The sequence below is a fragment of the Bactrocera latifrons genome, unplaced genomic scaffold (assembly GCF_001853355.1).
Source record: "Bactrocera latifrons isolate USDA-ARS-PBARC rearing strain unplaced genomic scaffold, ASM185335v1 scaffold_951, whole genome shotgun sequence".
Classification (NCBI taxonomy): Eukaryota; Metazoa; Arthropoda; class Insecta; order Diptera; family Tephritidae; genus Bactrocera; species Bactrocera latifrons.
Genome location: NW_017537658.1, coordinates 13,172 through 27,730, shown reverse-complemented (window position 1 = coordinate 27,730; position 14,559 = coordinate 13,172). Strand labels below are relative to the sequence as shown.

General features: G+C 38.7%; 1 protein-coding gene across 1 annotated transcript in view; it reads right to left on the bottom strand.

Annotated features, from left to right (window-relative positions):
• Nucleotides 1-10,838, bottom strand: part of LOC108977787 (epsin-2-like) — a 23,815-nt gene extending 12,977 nt beyond the window's left edge. Inside the window, exon 1 of the mRNA XM_018947693.1 lies at nucleotides 10,307-10,838. Coding sequence (XP_018803238.1) covers nucleotides 10,307-10,838 — 532 coding nt within the window. The remainder of the gene's footprint in view (nucleotides 1-10,306) is intronic.
• Nucleotides 10,839-14,559: the final 3,721 nt, after the last annotated feature.

Genomic DNA, 14,559 nt, shown 5'->3' with positions numbered 1-14,559 from the left:
GTGAACCTTTAGGCACTTATCATATAGACCACGTCGGTCCATTGGCAGAAACTCGTAAAAAGTACAATCATATACTAGTTGTGATAGATGGATTTAGTAAATTTGTTTGGTTATATCCAACGAAATCTACAGGGGCAGAGGAGGTGATTGACAGATTGCCGAAGCAGGCGGGAGTGCATTCACTTCAAACGTATTTAAAAAATAGCGAACAAGAAAACGTACAACACTTACAGATTACAACAGGGCTTCCGAGAGGAAACGGTCAGGTCGAAAGAGTCCACAAAATAGTTATACCTATGCTTGCGAAGTTATGTCAGAGTGAACCAGCTCACTGGTACAGCCACGTCGACAAAGTTCAGCAAATCATAAATAGTACAGCACCGAGAAGTACGAAAGCATCGCCTTTCAAAGTTCTTACMGGCTTAGACATGCGTGTAGGAAATTTATCGAACTTAAAAGAAATACTCGACGAGTTAACTTTAGACGAACTGAACTTAGAGAGAGACAAAATTAGAGAAAAAACTCAAGAAAATATAAATAAAATCCAATCGTAAAAATTTTAACAAGAATCGAAAAACAGAAAAGGAGTATAAGGTAGGAGAACTTGTTGCGATAAAGAAAACACAATTCGGAACAAACACAAAATTAAAACCTAAATATCTTGGACCATACGTTATAACCGCTAAGTTAAACCACGGGAGATATGAGGTAGAGAAGGTTGGAAATGACGAAGGACCAAAAAAGACAAGTACTGTATGTGAATTTATCAAACCATGGAGTTTGTCATTCGGGTCGAATAACACATCAGGACGGCCGAATGTGGGAATATAGTAYTAAAGATCGGTGGCAACTCCGCCAACGAAGACGGGTATGTGAAAAAGACAAAGAGAACCAAAGCAACAGTTAGTCGTTAAACTGATGTCATCGGCTGAAGTGGTTTCTTCGCAAAACTATATTCTATTTAAAATATAAGTAAAGCTAAAAATTAAAGCTAAGATTAAAACTATAAATAAAACTATAATTAAAACTAAAGATTAAAACTGTAAATTGGAAAATGTAATTAGAAACTGAAAACTTTATAAAAAGTTCCACAATATATTTGAATTCTAATACTTTGTAAAAGTGTGGTTTTAGGCCTATTGGAAGCGTGGTGGGGTGACAAATCCCACAATTGGGGGCTCGACCGAGATCAGTGCAAAAAAAGAAAATTTTTTTTCGGCATACATCATAAAGATATTGTGTTTGTATGTGAGTGCGTGCAAGTTCGCGTGTACATAAGTACGAGTATATGMCAGAAGACATTAGTACAGCAATTTCAAAACTTTATTTGAAGTGACGCCGAATGAGCGTCTATCGAATGTTCCAGAAAAAACGCAGTCGCGACATTAACTGTAAATATTGCAAAAGTGCGTCGACAGAGCAAAAGAGTGCAAAGAGTGGTTCGTGAAACGTTAGAACTTTAAAGTGACGTCGAATTTGCGTCTAACGAGAAAAGCGCAGTCGCGACATCGACTGTGAATATCGTGAAATCGCTATAGTGCGTCGGCAGAGTAAAAGAGTACAACAAGTATTCGGTGCAACATTGCAAATACGACGAGAAGCAGAAACAGCAAAACCAATAGTAGCAGAAACAGCTGAAGAAGCAGAAACAGCAGAAGCAATAGCGGCAGTAGCAGAAACATGCAGGACAAAGAGAGCAAGAGAGAGCAGCCGATAGTTCGTAAGAAATATTCTAATAAGATATATTCCAATAAGAAATATTCTAATATTGAATATTCCTTCTTTGAAGAAGCTCCCCTATCCGCATATACCCCATTTATACTGAAGTTCAGTTTTTTGGCCCTCCGCCAATGCAAGTGATTACGCAATAGGTGCAGTGCTTTCTCAACAAGATCAGCCAGTGTGCTACATTAGCAGACCATTAAATAACCCTGAGCAGAAATATGCTACAACAGATAAAGAATTTCTGCAAGAAAAACTGCAAGAGTTCCATTATGAAATGGAATATCAAAAAGAGAAAAGTAATGTAGTAGCAGATTTTTTAAGCCGGATTGAAAACTCTCCAAAAATCAACGAAAGCAATGATAAAATCCAATTTAGAAATGTCAGATACAATACATTTCGCAGAAGAGGAACTGTTAGAATATTTCTTCATAAAAGAAGAAATGGTCAACAAGTATAAGACCCAAATTATAATAACATATAGTCCCCAAACTTAAGTTCAAATAATACATGGAAGGAAAGTAAACGAGATTAACCCTATTGACACGGAAAATATATTGAAAAATATTTTCCGAAGACATATTGACAGGGGCAAAGTGGGTATTTTTTCCGAAGTGGAGGTAGCTGATTATCACAAAATTCAACTATTACTTATAAGCATGTTTCCTAACAATAGCAAGCAGCAATTCATAACAAGAAGAGCAACAGAAATTATACAAAACGAAGACCTTTCACGTTAGCATAGTAATGAGTCAATGCAAAGCGGAATAAACGAGACTTATAATACCCTTAATGATAAAATATACCATCCAAAATTAAGTGAGAATGTGCAGCTACTTATAGGTAATTACAAAAATGCAAGCAAATTAAATATGACATGAAACCGATAAAGCCGAAGTTTAAACTAACAGAGACAATTTCAGATAAAAATGAAATAATTCGTGTGGACATTTTTCATTTAAACACACAGTAATTGACTACTAACAAAAAAACAGAAGTTGGAGAGCAAAGAAGTCCATCATAATTAAACAGATGAGGAAACTTTAGACCTGTTAGAACACTACACTCCGGACCACGACAGGATACCACTTGATGTCTCCCATGGAACATCTACATAGTGAGACGCTTAGGCTCCCAGTTAAGGAGCATTATGAGCTCCTCTGCAAGCAATTTCTGCTAGGATGTTTTCGTAGAAAACACCCCTGCAGCCACATGTTTGCAACGGAACCGCCTCCTAGGAACATAAAGAGGTCTTTCCACAATTACGTCGACGACATCGAACAATACACCGACCGAACTTCTACGCAAATAACTTCCGACAGGTACTGCCGCCATTAACAGTGGAGCCTTCACTGACTCCTTTCCTGTGAATGACGTTCTTGGAGTCAAATCACACCCTATTGCAGACAAAGAGCACGAGTTGCCGCGAGAAACGCGAATGGTTCTTGCGCAGCTTCGTTCTGGTTATTGCATTAGGAATAAACCTCAACATATCCAACATATGTCATACGTGCAATGAGTCTTCTCATGACACTGACCACCTCTTTGTATGCCTCGCCAACCCTACTCATCTGACACCCTTTTTCCTTTGGTCTGACCCTGTCGAAATTGACCTCCTGCTAGATAACGTCGTCGACAACTTAGATAATCCTCACCACCCTAATGGAGATTAGATATTCCGTTAAAACAACAACAACAACTCGGCTGACATTAGTCTTTTGGGATGCATGTGGTATAATATTCATCTACTGATACCCGAACTAGTTTTAATCCATTGCACTGCGCATTTGGTTGCAGTTATATTTTACCATTCCTAATATTTAGCAATTTTGTTATTTTTTAAAAAGAATCAGTTTGAAATGGTACACATATATTTCACGGTTTCCGTTTGAATACTCCACTACTTTGTGCACTGCTTCGAAAAGATTTCTGTACATCTCAAATTATAATAGACATTTTTTCAACACTCCAGTTATTCCGCTATATTTTTATGCTAGATATCACATTTGGATTGTTGTTAATGCATTTACGTCCATCGAACATATTCTAGCAAATTATCCGCAATGCCTTGACGACAAAAATGTTAATGCCATTTTTTCTTGTGATATTAAATATATCTGACGGATTCGTCCTAAACAAACAAAGGCTGGCTGATTAATGAGAAAAATCAGTTTAACTTATATACTAAGCAGGTATAGATTTGAAAATTTTTACTTATTTCTATTTTTGAATTACAACAATTTTCAAATGATTCGTAAATGAATTAAGAAAAAATGCTTATGATTTGAAATATAATTTTTGTATTTATGAATTGTTTTGAATTTTAACAAAAGACCTAAAAGGTACCCTGTGTCCTTACCTTAAAAAATAGTCGTTTTTTTTAATGCCAAATTGACAATTTTCAACTAATCAAAAAGATCTTAGGTTTAATTCGATTTGTCTCCCTAGATGACGTGGTAAATAATTTCGTCTATCTTGGAAAAAGTATTAACATCAAAAACAATTTCAGACTGAAAGTCCAACGCAGAATATCTCGCCAACAGGTGCTACTTTGGACTAAGTAAGCAATTGAGAAGTAAAGTCCTATCTCGCCGAACAAAATTAAAACTCTATAAATCACACATTATTCCCGTCCTGGTATATGGTGCAGAGGCATGAACGATGACAACATCTGATGAGTCGGCGTTGCGAGTTTTCGAGAGAAAAGTTCTGCGAAAGATTTGTGGTCCTTTGCACGTTGGCCACGGCGAATATCGCATTCGATGGAACGATGAGCTGTATGAGATATACGACGACATTGACATAGTTTAGCGAATGAAAAGACAGCGGCTACGCTGGCTAAATCAAGTTGTCCGAATGGACGAAAACACTCCAGCTTTGAAGGTATTCGAGGCAGTACCCGCCGGGGGAAGCAGAGGAAGAGGAAGACCTCCACTCCGTTAGAAGGACCAGGTGGAGAAGGACTTGGCTTTGCTTGGAATATCCAATTGGCGCCTCGTAGCGAAAAGCAGAAACGACTGGCGCGCTGTTGTTAACTCGGCTAAAAACGCGTAAGCGGTGGCTATGCCAGTAAAGAAGAAGAAGAAGAAGAGAGGAAACCTAAACCGCCTATTAGTGTGCAACCGGGTACACCTAATCTGGGTGCCGAGGCATAAAGGGGTAGCCAGCAATGAGCTTGCCGACAAACTCGCCCCCTCTGCGTCCAGGATGACGGGGCCAGAACCATGCATTGCAGAGGGGTCCTACGCTATAAAGGAGCTGCTCCGCACGGAGGAGAGAGTGGGCAAGAATGCCTCTGGGAGCTTAGAACCTTGCAAGGTTTGAGGAAATGGTTTTTGAAGAGAAGTAAGTGGCAGTTAAGGACCTTGGTTAGGAAGCTTACTCCTGTCGAGCCTTGGTGCTTCCCCATTTGCATGTTAATATTATCAGGGCCGATAGATTTGGAGATCTAACGTCGTTTGAATAGGTAAGTTTATTAAACCATACGCACAACCGATTCTACGTTATCGGAACTGACCCAGATTTTATTTCGGAAATTTAACCCCTTTTATATCGGTAAGTCTTAGTATCTCCTGGAGAATTATAAATGCCAGCCTTTTTAAACTCCGTATTACATTTGTTGAATATATTATCTTCTAGTTTATTAAAGGCGGGTTTATTGTCTTTAATTATTTTGTCACACTTTGAGTAGATTGTCGCTTACATTTCTAGAAACAGAATTCATCTCCTTCATAATAACACCAAATTGACATTGCAAATACCGCTCCTTTTAAACTATGTATATATTATATTTGTTGAATATATTATTTCCTAGTTTACTAAAGGCTGTTTATTATGTTTAATTATTTTGTCACATTCAAAACATTCTGGTTTGCTAAGATATCTTACAAATTGACCAATATATAGTAAACCATCGAAAGTAACCGAGAGTTTAAAAATCTGGTATTAGGTATAAGTAAATAAGGTGATTTTTGATCCCATTTTTTCTGTTTGGTATGACTACACACTATTAAGAATAAAGAGTGAGCAGACAGCAACGCTTTTTATATGCGTGCGCTGATGCTTGGCATATTCTGGAAGCCCTCTGCCTCTCTCATGCACTGGTACTACACAGCTCTTGTTAGATCAATTCTGCTCTACGGTGCAGTAGTATTGTGGACAGGCGAACGAAAATTCACCTATCGGAAGCCTATGCAAAAGGTTCAGAGGCTCGCTGCGCAGTGAATAGTGGGAACTTTAAGAACTACGGCCATAGCTCGGTGGATAATGAAGGTTGGGCAAACACCGACTACATTACCCTACTTTTCAACTAGAAAAGAAGGTTCAAAGTAAACAAAATAAAAGATGCCTGGCGTATCGGTATGTTAGTTACGCGCAACGCTCTAAACATCTATAATGATGCCTCGAAAATGGACGATAGAGTTGGTGCGGGAATATACTGTCCAGAGTTGGGCATAAGACAATCTGCTAAGTTGAGGTCTTTGCTATTGCGAAAGCAGCGGAGAACCAACCAGCAATGGAGGAAGTAACCTCGTTTCGCATATCGGCCAGAAGTGTCTTGGGAAGAAGGGCAGCATTAGAGTGTTGCCAGAAAAAGCATCTTCACTTCTACTGGTTTCCAGGTCACAAAGGCATCGAGGGCATTGAAATAGTGGATGAGATTGCCAAGAATGTACATCTAACATCCATAAACATGATCAACATTGCGAAACTCATGAATTGTCTATGAGCCTGCACCTAGTTCGCCTACTGCGCTCCACTCCAACCGAGTGTTCAACAGAAAACAACAACATGACTCACATCATATCTGTTCCTTCAATCTTCATCCCGTTCTAATCCTCTTGCGAGAACCACTCATGAACTCCTGATTCCTCGCTCAGTCTGTTCCGTTTGACAGGCTGGTGTCAGTTACTAATGTGTGAATAAGCTTTGGCTTACTGTCAAGGCTTTGTCTAATCCGAAGAGACCGACTTGAAATTCAATTCATGAGGCCATGCCTCTTAGGACCCGAAGAAGTGCGAGTTATGTATGACTGCCTTAATAGTTGTAAGTTGAAAGCAACCATGCCACAGAGGTGTGGATCAGAAGCTGAACGTGACTGTCACGAGTCAGCATTTTTTAATGTATACAATTATATGTATATATAAAATAATATGTAGCTTAAGCAGACTTAAGTTTGATTTTAATAAAACAGTCGTTAAACAGAGTTCAATAACATTTAATTTGGATAATATAATTTGCATTCATCTTTACAAACATAACTAGCGCAGTCGAAGCGAAGCATAACAAAAAAACCATAAACAACAAGAACATAATGTCGACAATTGTTAACAAAAGTTACAACAATAACTAAATTTAACAACAAAAACTGCACTTATATAAAAAAGTATAAAAAAATAAATAAATAAATATATATACATACGCAGCAGCTATAAAAAACAAAACAACATCAACAGCGGAGACTGCAGCAGCAGCTATAATGCAGAGAAGTTTTGTAAGAATAAATTAAATATTGATATTTTAAGAAAACAGAAGTTCTGGGTAAACAAAGGTAAAAAAATTTAAATAAAATGGTTCATAATAATAGAAATTTAGAAAATGTGTAGTAGCAATTACGCAATTGTTCGAATTAAATTCAATACATAATCAGAGGTCAATAAAACAACGTATTGGAAAAGATATAAAATATGTAAATTCTTTTGATGCCGGCCAATTGCCAGCATAAATTGAAGCAATAGATAAGATTCTGGGGGATTATCTAAAACACGAACAATAAGATTTTAGAGTAGTTTACGATTTAAAAATAACTGGGAAAGCAAAAAATTATTTGCATCTTGCCCCACCAGTTAGTTGGGAAGATTGCAAGATAAAACTAAAACAACTTTTAAGCCTAGGAAATATCAAATTACCATAACTAGGGAAATAATTACATTACGAGTAGGTAGCATTAGTTAGTTAAGTAGCAGAATTAATGATATAATAATTAATGCAATAACTGAATTTGGAGCTCTCGGTGAGAACGGGAGGCAATGAAGGAAATTTTTTCAGGAATGCTTATACAACGTATTAAACAAATCACATCAGGGTCTTGTACTTATGCAATAAGGAACTAAATTTCATGCACTCAGTTATTCGGAATTATATATAGTTTCATAGGACTAAAGGAAGGCAATTTAAATCCTTCATTTAAAAAATTCAATAATTTAGATGTTAATAGGTTCCAAAGAAAAAATCACGATTATCCATAGGACGCAAAACAATGCGCCAAATAATAAAAATAATTTTACAGGCCAACAAAGCTTTAGGCCTAGATATGCTAATAGTTTTAATAATCAACAGAATTACATGCCAGCATATACAAATAATTCTGCAAGTCAGCAACAAAATAATAGAACTAATAACATGTACAACTTTCGAGGTCAAACAAATGGATCGGGTCAACATAATAGCAGAATAAAAAATACAAATAATTTTTCTAGACAGTACTCTAGGAATACTTGGAATAACAATAACAGTGGACATAATAAGTCTAGGAATTTCAATAGGCCTACTCCCATGGATGTAGATACTATAAGTCGGGTTGAGGAACCGGTAGAAACAAACATTAATGATGATTTTTTTACCAATTAGCATCGGGATATTATGACAAAAAAAATAGTCATAATACCAACATTGTTTAGGAAAAAGTGAAGCACTTTAGTAGATCCAGGTCGTACTACTCAACTTTTTCGTTCTGGTGTAGAGGTGGTCGAAGATGCGCCACGCTCCGGAAGGCCTGTCGTCGAATATTGCGATAAAAAAAAATATTCATTGAAAGTGAGTGACCAAAAAACATTGCATTTGATCTAAAATCAGATGAAAAAAGCAACATTGAAATTCTATTAAACTGATTCTACAAATTATTTTACAAACAGGGCGATAACCTCACCAAACCTCCAAAACACGAAGAAGAGATAAGAAAGCTACTTTATGAGCTGGAAAGTGAGGGAATAATACCAAAAAGTAGGAGCAGGTATAGCTCACCTATTTTAATTGTACCAAAGAAAACGGAGGGTTGAAATATTCAAAAATATAGATTAGTGGTTGACTATAGGAGACTTAACCAACTGACTGTGCATGATAAATGTTCTCTGCCAAATATTGATGGGATTTTGGATAAATTGGGCAAAGCGCAGTACTTTGGCGGCATTTGTTTAGCCAAAGATTAGCACAAATTACACTAGTTTACTGCAGTATTGAACTTTTTGTGTGTTGCCGCGAATTCTGCGATTGATATTGTTCACTTATTACTTGTTTTTGTCAAATCTACCCTCAAAATTTTTTGACTAGCGCGAGTTACTTTGTTTTTGATTTTTATCACTTAAGCATATATATTAATCGAAAACAGACGTATTTTACTGTGTTAAGATTAGTTTCTAAAGTTTTTGCGTCATCAGTAGTTCAAAAAGACGTTGTTTAAATGAACCGGAACATTTTTACTACATATGCGGAGAATATGTGTTTAAAAATTGTAGAAAAGTTATATCAGAGTTGGTGAAAAATACCCATTTTGAGTATTTTGGGGTGCTCTTGAAAATAAAAATTCTTGGGCTCCAAATTGTGTTTGTAAATCTTGTGATAATTCGGGTGGTGGAGCACGGTGCTCGTTCGTTCCGTAGATGTGGTTGTCCGTGGGGAAACGGTCGGCGCAATGTTATTCCACAAATGTTAAATAAAAAACAAAAGGTTTCTTATAATAAATATATTTTACAAACAATAAATTGGACAAACACTTACCACGTCTCGATCGGTGAGCGGTCGCAAAAGAAGAGAGCGCGCAACTTTTGGTTATGGTATAGTTGCGCGCGAATTAAACTTCGAAAAAAGTTCGAATAAGAGGAAAAGAAAAGATTGCTATGCCGATACAGACGTGGCAAAAGAAATTGGGCAGGGGCGGCGTCAACATTCTCCTCGCCTTGCAGTATTACTGCAAATACAGTTTACAATAAATTACTTAAAACTAACTTAATTAATTGACTCATGCACTTCCTCTTCCACGTCTTCTTTGCAGATGGGGTGGCCGATGAGACGAATCGAGTCAAGTTCGGACCGGGAAAGGCCGCTGAGATGAATTGAATCTCAGTCGGTCATTGCCATGCTGCCAATTTGCATAGAAGTCACCACCTTCCGAGGTCGGCGAGACGACTCGAGTCTAACTCGATCCTGGGTAGGTGGTGAATGTGAGATGCGTTTGCAGCCAGTGCACTTTATTGTGGCGATGTTATACGACGCTGGATATTATATATCGAGGTATTTTGGGCGATGAGTTGGCCCCCTCTCCTTGATAATACGGCGTGCACCTGCTTGACGACGAACGTCTCGTCCACGCCTTCGCTTCGGATGGGGTGGCCGATGAGACGAATCGAGTCTCGTTCGGTCCGGACAATGTCGCTGAGACGAATCGAGTCTCAGTCGATCGTTGCCATGGCGCCAATCCGAAAATAAGTTACCAGCACCCGAAGTCGGCGAGACGACTCGAGTCTGGCTCGATCTTGGGCGTGTGGTATGCGGGAGAGGCATCGTTGGTCAGAGCTTTGCATGTTACCGTCTTGCACTGAGGTGGGCTGATTGTATACAATTCTGTCGGTCGAACTGTTCCTGCTGCTGTTGTTGCTGTCGTTAGCCACCACGGCCAATGTGAAAGAGCCGTTCGAGGTGGCTGTTTCGTTCAGAATGTTAGCCAAATGATGTGAGGGTGTTGATGTCGGTGTTAGGGGCTGTTGTGGTGGCTGATGCAGCTGCTGTTGCTGGATTTGTAGCGATTGATGCTGAAGTAGTTGTTGTTGCGCTGTCACCGTTGGGCTTGATGCCAAAGGTGACGAAATGTGCGCTGCAGACACAGACGGCTGCGTTATCGCCAGCTGTGCTTCACACTGCGTTGACTGCTGCCGTTGTTGTTGTTGATGCTGTTGTGGTAATGGCTGTTGCCGCGGCTGTGACTGAATCGCTGTCTGCGTCTGTGTTAGGATCTGAGTAGGCGTTGACGTCGGCAGTGGCTGGGACTCAAATTGTGAAATTTGTTGTTGTTGTAGTATTGACTTGAAATTAGCTGGTGCCTCTTGTGTCACCGTTAACATTGCATCAAACGGATCGATTATCAATTGGTGGTTGTACTTCTATTGATTTGGTTGATGCATTTGTTGTTGAGGCGTTGTTGGATCATGTGGTGATACTTGTGGCTGATGTCTTTTCGACATTTATTTTCGCTTCTTCGGAGAGAACGGAACCTGTTAAGATCCAACCTGTACGTTGTGCAACAAGGGATCCGAAGATTTTCAATTTTACCCCATTTAGAATGGTTTTCGGGTAAAGATCCGCTCCAATCAACAAGTCAACCTTTTGACTCGCATAGAAATTATTATCCGCTAAGGGGATATTGAGTAACCTTTTTAAAATTGAGGAGTTAATTGACTTGGATGGAAGCAGTCCAGTCAATTTTGGCAGTAGAAACGCTTCCGCTTCTAGTTTTAAACTTTTGTCGCGGGGCGAGTCAATTGTAATCGCGCATACCGATTGAACTCGTCCTGATACGGTATTATTCAATCCTGAAACTCGCGCGCTGACCTTTTTGCTTGCCAGATGTAAGCGTTTTTGCAAACTTTTGCTTAAGAAGGTGGCTTCAGATCCCGAATCAATCAGGGCTCTGACAGTGAAGRCRCTCTTGTTGTGACATACGGTCACCATGGCTGTACCTAAGAGCATGCTTCGACTGGTAGGCACATTTGAAATATTGGCCTTAATAGAGGCCACATGAGATTTAGTAGAAATCTCAGTAGTGTCTGTGCTGTCGGATATCTCACCTATTTCCACACTCTGATCCCGGTGAGTCATAGAGTGATGTCTCTGTTTACATTTATTACAATTAAACATACTTTTACAATTTTTGACTTCATGTGAGTCTGATAAACAGTTAAGGCAGACGTGGAGTTTTCTGACAGCATTTAACCGTGCGTTAGGTTGCATCTCAATGAATCTTTGACAAGTTTTCAAAATGTGCGATTGAGATGAGCACAGTTTACATTTGACATTGTTTGGTTGGGCGTGATGGGAGTTGATGGGTTTAGATCCAATCCTTGACTGCAAGGTTGGTATCCGACCTTCACCATTAGCCGACTCAATATTAGGTTGAGTACTCAACTCGCCTTTGAGGTTTGATACTCTCTCAAGCGTTTTAACCCGTTTGGTTAGAAACTTGTCTAACTCAACCCATTTTGGGATCTCTGAATCCGAAACCAGAGATTGTTCCCAAAGCGACAGTGTATAGTCCGGTAGTCGGATAGAACACAAATACGTGAATATGGCATCCCATCTATCTACATTGATGCCATGTATTTGTAAAGTGATATGCAGCTATTTATCTCCTGCTGTAAAGTTCTGAGTTCGGTCTCAGATTCTGTAGAAATGTGCGGAAGCTTGAACAATAAATTTAGTTGTGTGTTGACAAGCACTCSCTTTTTTTCATACCTACACAACAATGGAGGTATTCATTCGTCAGTGGCGCTTTCGAAACAATAGCTTTTGCTTCACCTCGCGTGTTTTGATTTAAACGGAATAACTTTCCTACCGGAGATAGCCTTGGGTTATTCCCATATATAGCAGCAAATAAATYCCTAAATGAGGGCCATTGTAAAACATCGCCATGAAATATYTCAGTATCACATGGCGGTAAATTGATAGAATACCTCACGGGTTCTACAGTTTGTTGTAACCGTTCAGGTTGAATGACTGTAGAATTTGAAGTTGGGCTTTGGTTGAACGCCGTGAGGTTGTGCATGTGTTCGCCCATCAAGGCCGCGCAACACACATAAGGTAACAGCTTGAATATTTTAGCTTAATGTCGTCTATTGAGCTTGTGTCGGAAGGATCCACTTTTGGCAAACACAACTTGTATTCTGACTTTACCTCTGCCCACAGAGATCTCAGTTCAGCTTGTTGTACTTCGAGAGAGTAGGCACTTTGGTTGTTTGCTGTTGGAGTAAAAGACCCCTCAAGCTCCAGTAGAGCGTCTGCAGCTGTGATCAATGCTCTCAGGGATTCCATTGTTTTGGAAATTGAACCGGAACTGCAAAAATGTTGCACAAAGTCGGATCTAAAACTTTGAAATTAAAATTTAAAATATTTGCAAATATGTTGCAAAAAAGTTCAAAAGTTACAGAAGCACTCACGGGCAAACTAAAAATTAGTAGTGCGTTGTTTCTTAGCGAAGCGTGAATTTTCGAAAGAATAAAAAAATTAATAAATTGAGTAAAGTATTTTCTCAAAGTATATATATATATTTTTATTTTTTAATTTGTATGTGCTTGCTGGGTAATCGTCCCAATGCACTTGCACGCCTAGTCTTCGGATATGTACACAAACAAAATTGATTTGTGCTTAATTGCTTTATTTAAATCCAAATACAATACAGATAAACATTCACAAACACTTATTTGATTTGTCAACTAATCACTTTCACTTTGTGCACTGTTTTATTTTCGAACTATTTCGATTTCACCATTACTACTTTGTTTGTTGCTGTCCTTCTGGGATGTCCGCTGCGCTGCTTGCCTTTGCTGCTCTCCCTTTGCTGATTGGCATGTGCTGCTTTGCCTGTGCTGCTCTCAATTTGCTGCTTTGCCTATGCTGCTTTGTCTTTGCTGTTGGCCTGTGCTGCTTTGCCTGTGCTGCTCTCAATTTGCTGCTATGCCTGTGTTGCTTGGCTTTGCTGCTCGGGCTGCTCTTCTTAGCTGTTTGGATTTCTTGCCTGTCGCTCACTTCACTTTTCTTTGTATTTTTTTTTTTGTTTTCACTCGCGAAACTGCAGCTGCGTTATTGCTGCTTGCCTTTATTGCTATTCGAGCAATATATGGAAAGGCAGAGTTGAGCGACTAGACTCAAATTAACCACAAGAAAACACAAACCGAGAGAGATTGGGACGCTCCAGACGATTTTGTGCGTCCAAGAAATTTATAATGTTATTCGGATAACAGTGTGGTTTTTTTTTGCTTTATATGCAAAGTGAAATAATTAAAGCTCAAAAGAGCGCACAACTTTTAGTTATGGTTTAGTTGCGCGCGAATTAAACTTCGAAAAAAGTTCGAATAAGAGAACAATAACAAGAAAATATTGCTCTGCCGATACAGACGTGGCAAAAGAAATTGGGCGGGGGCGGCGTCAACATCTTGTGTGGAATATTTAAGGTTATGGAAAAGTGGTAAAAGAAGTGCCTTTAAATTTGGAACACCGACTATTTGGCGAGATCCACGAAATCATCTCGTAGACTGTTATTTTTGTAGTGTGAACACAAACGGTTTAAACACTAAAAATCGAGCTAAATGACAGTAATCAAGTACTAGTTATGTTCAACGTCCAGTGCAGCGTTCACTTAACTCTTCAGAGCCTAAAAATATATCTGAATCATTAGAGCAAGACAAGGACCAAGCTCATCACAAAATGATGCTGATTTTGAAGGTATGTCTGATGAGCCAAAACGCTTTTCCCAAAATGAGTTGAATGCTCTTGTAAGAGATTTAAATCTTTCTAAACAAGCTTCAGAATTGTTAGCATTAAGACGAAAAGTAAAAACATGCTATCCTCGGATACTAAAATAAGTTTTTATCGTGAAAGAGATGCAGAATTACGCCGTTATTTTTCCGAAGAAAACGGCATTACCTTTTGTTCAGATATCAAAAACTTTTTGATAAAAATGGGCTTAAAGCGATACGAACCAAACGACTGGCGTTTATTCATTGACAGCTCAAAACGTAGCCTTAAATATATTCTATTACATAATGGAAATAAATACGCTGGGGTATCTAT